At 38.4% G+C, this 2,535-nt stretch overlaps 1 protein-coding gene across 1 annotated transcript; it reads right to left on the reverse strand.

The window, feature by feature from the left end:
* Nucleotides 1-725: 725 nt before the first annotated feature.
* On the reverse strand, nt 726-1,690 carry LOC149157630 (uncharacterized). The gene has a single exon (XM_089437648.1). It carries the CDS (start codon nt 1,450-1,452, stop codon nt 811-813), a length of 642 nt encoding a protein of 213 aa, XP_089293774.1. The 5' UTR covers nt 1,453-1,690; the 3' UTR covers nt 726-810.
* Between the last annotated feature and the right edge of the window lie 845 nt (nt 1,691-2,535).

A 2,535-nucleotide genomic window follows, 5' to 3' on the forward strand; every position in this document is an offset into this window, starting at 1 on the left:
AGTACGACGGTTGCTCTATTAACGAAAGCCAGCGGTCTTCTTCAACTGCAGGAAATAACGTTGTTTCGGAAAACCACAAAACAATACAACAATGCAATTAATTTTCGTTTTACTGGGAACAGCTTGAAGTTACATAAATACTTTTACAACAAGCGCGTTAACACACAAAGTACAGTAACTCGGCTTGGATTCTGTAATATTAGAGAAACTTCCTTCTTTTTCTGTAACATAGTACAGTCTATAACTTCTTCATTTTTTATATAAAAATGCAGCAAATCAATAATTCATCATGAAGCAAACCCATCGTGGATATCTTCTTGCTCTTATTCAAGGAGTGAAGCGTAAAAATAGTTCTTAAATCACAGCCTAGGCCGAGCACATTAATGGGTTATATCAATGTGTACAGTCTAATAATGAGACGTCAAAAGAACCCAAAATAAATTAAACAGCAGAATCAACAGCCTAACAAAAATTGGCTGAAGATCACAACTGCTGATGTATCTGTGGATTCCCTACTGCTACTCACATCCATGACCTTCGTTGGTAAATCGCAACGCGGTCAGAATACATTACACCACATATTCTTCTTCGATCTATCATCGACAACGGAGAATGTGTGATAAAGCCTTTCTCTTGCAACCTATGCCTTCAGAGGTCTTTATTTGGTCATCCACGAAAACAAAATCGTAATAACTCGAAATTTCTAATCAAATTTTGATTGAATCTCAATTCTGGTTCAAAGAAAAGATGCCCTGCAGACCAGGCAAATCTCAAAGGATGTTAAAAGAATAACACAACAAAAAATAACATTTACTCTCGCTTATCATGTGACTGCCGTTCCTCGACTTGTGCATCTTCTTGTGAATCCTGCCCATTCATTTCTGCAGCTATCTTCTCATCCATGGCCTTCTCGGCTCTAAATAAAGGCTCGTAGTAATCCGAATGAAGGTCCATACATTCTCTTAGCAACGATGTAACTTTGTAGCATTTGTCAGCAATATCTTCTTTATTCGCCTCGCCTTCTTCAACGCACTTCTCCCAAGCAATGAACTGATCCCTGCATCCCCCACCCTTCATGAATAGGCAAAACCCACACTCACCCTCCTCCTCCTCTCCCTCTTCTCCTCCATTCGGGTTTTGATCTATTTCATGGCTACCCTCTGCCATAATGCCCTCTTCCCGTTCATTGGGGTTTTGATTTGTTTCATGGGTTCCCTCTGTAAAAATGCCCTCTCTTCCTTCAGTTTGGTTTTGATCCTTCTCACAGCCGCCCTCTGTTCTAATGTCAAGATTAGGGCTTTCATCTGTTTCTTCAGGGCTTCTGCCCTTCGTTTCTATCGAGGATGTTCCATCCATTTTATCCATTTTGGATTCAGTTTCAGCTGGAATATTTACTGATTCTGAATCAGAAGGAATAGCATTTTGTATTCTTGATGTTGCTGGAGTCGCCATGATAGCATTACCTATAAAGAAACTGAAACAAAAATAACAGGAGAGTTGACATAGGAAAAAAAACTTATACGTTCTGCATTAGCGAACCGGGGAAGTTTTATCGACTGATTTACAACAAAATTCAGTCAATTATGATTTATTTAAAAATTGCAACATCCAGAGGACACGACTCTAAAACCCTAGATTTAATTGCCTCCCTCCTAAACCCTGGCAGCTACGAGAGCTCGAACCACTACTGTCAACCTAGCTTGTTGGTCAATTGTAGGAAAGCACGTGGGAGACGAACATTCAAATTGTTGTTTAAAATAAAAAATAAAAAATAAAAATCAGATTTCTAAATTCAGAGGATCAAGTAGCAAAATAAGCTAAGGAAATTAGGAATCTTTCACATTAAGATTTTGTTAGAAATGTCTCCTTTAGTTTGCCCAACAAGTCTAAATATATCTTAAGTAAAAGGCTAGATATAATTGTCCCTTTTTCCCGTGGAAAAACTCGCACTTTCTTTATTAATAAAGAAACTGCATTTTGCAGATGCATTGCAAATACAATATTCAGGCCTGGCTTGTCTATCACAAAAATTCTCAAAACTGTGTTCCGCCTCATGAATGAGGCTTTTCAAAATATAGACTATGATAGTATTATGAGGCTCTTCACAGAGAGCCCTTGTTGTACTTTAGTATAAGGAAAATATAAACAGTGAATAATTACATATGATCGTTCGGACTTATGGATCCAAAAAGGAAAAAAATACTCTCATTGTATATTGTTCATGTGCCAAGCTCTATGAATGGCCTGTGGTAGTACTGATAGGTATTGCCGTCTCTTTCCTCCACGATTAGCCAAGAAGTGTCGTCCCTGTGTGCCGCCTCCTTGGATAAGTTGTCAGCGGCTGTGTTGCGTTCCCTGTAGATGTGACGGCACGAGAAGACATCAAAATAAGATATGAGTCTGTGGGTTTCATCCAATAAATGTTTTAGAGAGTATGCATTGCATTGCGCAGTTTTATTTATCCAATTGCATATGATTTGTGAGTCACCAAATAGCTGAAGATGATGGCAGTTTTTGGATAATGCAAAATGTATG

Source organism: Pinus tabuliformis, chromosome 5_2 (assembly GCF_031772625.1).
Source record: "Pinus tabuliformis cultivar Carrire ecotype Pingquan chromosome 5_2, CPIR1, whole genome shotgun sequence".
Taxonomy (NCBI): domain Eukaryota; kingdom Viridiplantae; phylum Streptophyta; class Pinopsida; order Pinales; family Pinaceae; genus Pinus; species Pinus tabuliformis.

Excerpts from the sequence above, each read along its gene's own strand:
- LOC149157630 (XM_089437648.1), bottom strand. The coding sequence starts at position 1,452 with ATGGCGACTCCAGCAACATCAAGAATACAAAATGCTATTCCTTCTGAT.